The sequence below is a fragment of the Cyprinodon variegatus genome, unplaced genomic scaffold, assembly GCF_000732505.1.
Source record: "Cyprinodon variegatus isolate N-32 unplaced genomic scaffold, C_variegatus-1.0 Scaffold472, whole genome shotgun sequence".
NCBI classification, from domain to species: domain Eukaryota; kingdom Metazoa; phylum Chordata; class Actinopteri; order Cyprinodontiformes; family Cyprinodontidae; genus Cyprinodon; species Cyprinodon variegatus.
Genome location: NW_015150925.1, coordinates 303613 through 305611, shown reverse-complemented (window position 1 = coordinate 305611; position 1999 = coordinate 303613). Strand labels below are relative to the sequence as shown.

Below are 1999 nucleotides of genomic sequence, written 5' to 3'. Positions count from 1 at the left end.
GCTGCCGGCCCGGGGGGGGGGGTCTGACCTGGACCAACATCTGTACCTGCACAGGTGAAGCTGGTCATTCTGCTCCAACATCCTGCCCAGACTGAATCCCAGCAGAGCGGTGTGTGGAGCAGGATGTAGGTCAGGGCGATGCAGCAGATTGCTCATTAAGTGCCAAACCAAGCAAAAGTCCCTGAGTGTTTTCCAGTGGCACCAGTCCAGCCATCTGCTGCTCCTTTATTCATTCATTAAGACGTCTTCTTTGTGTGCGCGCGTGCGTGGACACGTGGAAGCACTCATCACAACAACCACTTGCTGCTCAGCCGCACCACGTCACCCTGTGTTGTTGTCCAAAGCAGCAGCGGCGTGTCAGACGGCTCATCATGTGACCACGGCGGCTGCTGATTGGACGGCACACCGAGCTAAAACTGTTGCCGCTGTCCTGGATCAGGAGAATCTGGTCAGGCTGAAACAGTGACAACAGGCTGAAGGGAAACCAGAAGAACCAGAGCAAAGGTTGGGCAGGCAGGGGATGATGATGATGATGATGATGATGCCAAAGACATGAAGGTCCAGCAGCTGAACCAATGAGTGACGGTAAGTCAGAAGATGTTTTTCTTTATTGTGTTTATTGATGCAGAGCGTTGGATGGAAGGAAGCAGCAGATATTCCTACAATCTCAAAGGTTTCTCTGGATGTTCTCTCTAATCTATTCAGCAATCTCTACCTTCTGTTTCTGTCTGTCTAGATCTTGAGCTTTAACCATCAGAGCTGAAGAAGGGACCCCCCCCCCCCAGCAGAACCAAAGTAATCTCACACCAAAGTGGCGAGACCTAAACCTAAAGACCAAAGTCTGAATCTATCATCCAAAAACCAACAGTCCTGTGGAACATGAAGCTGGAGAGCACATCGTCAGACGTGAGTTCCTGGAGGGATGCGGACTTTGCCCTCAACTGCACCTACATCGTTCCGGACCAGGTGTCGGACCCAAGCTTCAGTCTGCCCAAAGCAATGACCTCCATACCCAGAAACCTCACCTTCCACTACGGGGAGGACAACGAGGTAAGGTCAGCTGCTGTGAGCTGAGCAGCTTCATGCTACAGCAGGTTTTAGCGCAGCGCTCAGCTTCAGCTCTGGGTTCACATGATCTCATTCAGCCATCCGCTGTGGACCAAAACACACCATGCTTAGTGTGAGGGATTGCTGAAGAGTCAATGAGTCGATGCAATCAGCTGGTTTTCCTTAGATAGAAAACTTTGAATCAATCTGACTGGATGATCTGGTTGATCTGGATCTATAAAGTGACCTGAGATGACATGATGGGAATTGGAGCTATAGAAATAAACTGAATAGAATTGAACCATCAGAACCAGCAGCTGAGGAGAGCAGAGTGTCTCCAGCAGGCCTGGGTCAGTTTCAGGCCTCCCATGGTGCACCGGGGCTGGGCTGTTAGTGTGTCTGAGGACAGATTCATTATCTTTAAAGGAAGAGGGAGCAGAGAGTCACACTCACTTGTTCTGTATCAACACTCAGTCTGTGGTTAATGCCCCCTTCCTTTTTTGTCCTCACCAAGGCGTCACTTTCTGCTCCTGTTCCTCTTCTGCAGTTCTCAGACTCTCATCTGTTCCTCCTCTGCCTGCAGCCGCCGCTGCTGCTGCTGCAGATAAAATCAAACTGTGAAGTCATGGAAGGTCCATCTCCTTGTTGGGCTCTTTGCTGATGTGCAATCGATGATGTTTAACGTTCACGTTTAGTGCAGGAACTTTATCACCCCAACTAGAGAATCAGTAACTAGCCCTGGGGTCTTTTTTGCACCTGTTGCTGTGATGATGGTGAGCATGCAGCCGCTCCTTCCAGCGGGACGCGGCGCTGAACTTTGGAAAGGCGTGTTGGGTTATTAGGAGGATCAGCAGGAAAGCTGCGCTCAGAGTGGAAGCTGTTTGCACCAGGAAATCAGTCACAGGCACGTGGCAGATGGGGTTTCAGCAACGGGTGGCTGTACCATGAGGGG

The 1999-nt window shown here is 50.9% G+C and overlaps 1 protein-coding gene across 2 annotated transcripts in view; it reads left to right on the top strand.

The window, feature by feature from the left end:
* Window positions 1-427: 427 nt before the first annotated feature.
* The window catches only part of LOC107094245 (PR domain zinc finger protein 1-like), a 9149-nt gene continuing 7577 nt past the window's right edge, over window positions 428-1999 (top strand). The window contains exons 1-2 of one of the 2 annotated variants that reach the window (XM_015389760.1): window positions 428-585; window positions 737-1050. In XM_015389760.1, coding sequence (XP_015245246.1) covers window positions 880-1050 — 171 coding nt within the window. In that variant the 5' untranslated portion in view covers window positions 428-585; window positions 737-879. The remainder of the gene's footprint in view (window positions 586-736; window positions 1051-1999) is intronic. The other variant, XM_015389761.1, reaches the window with a different exon arrangement.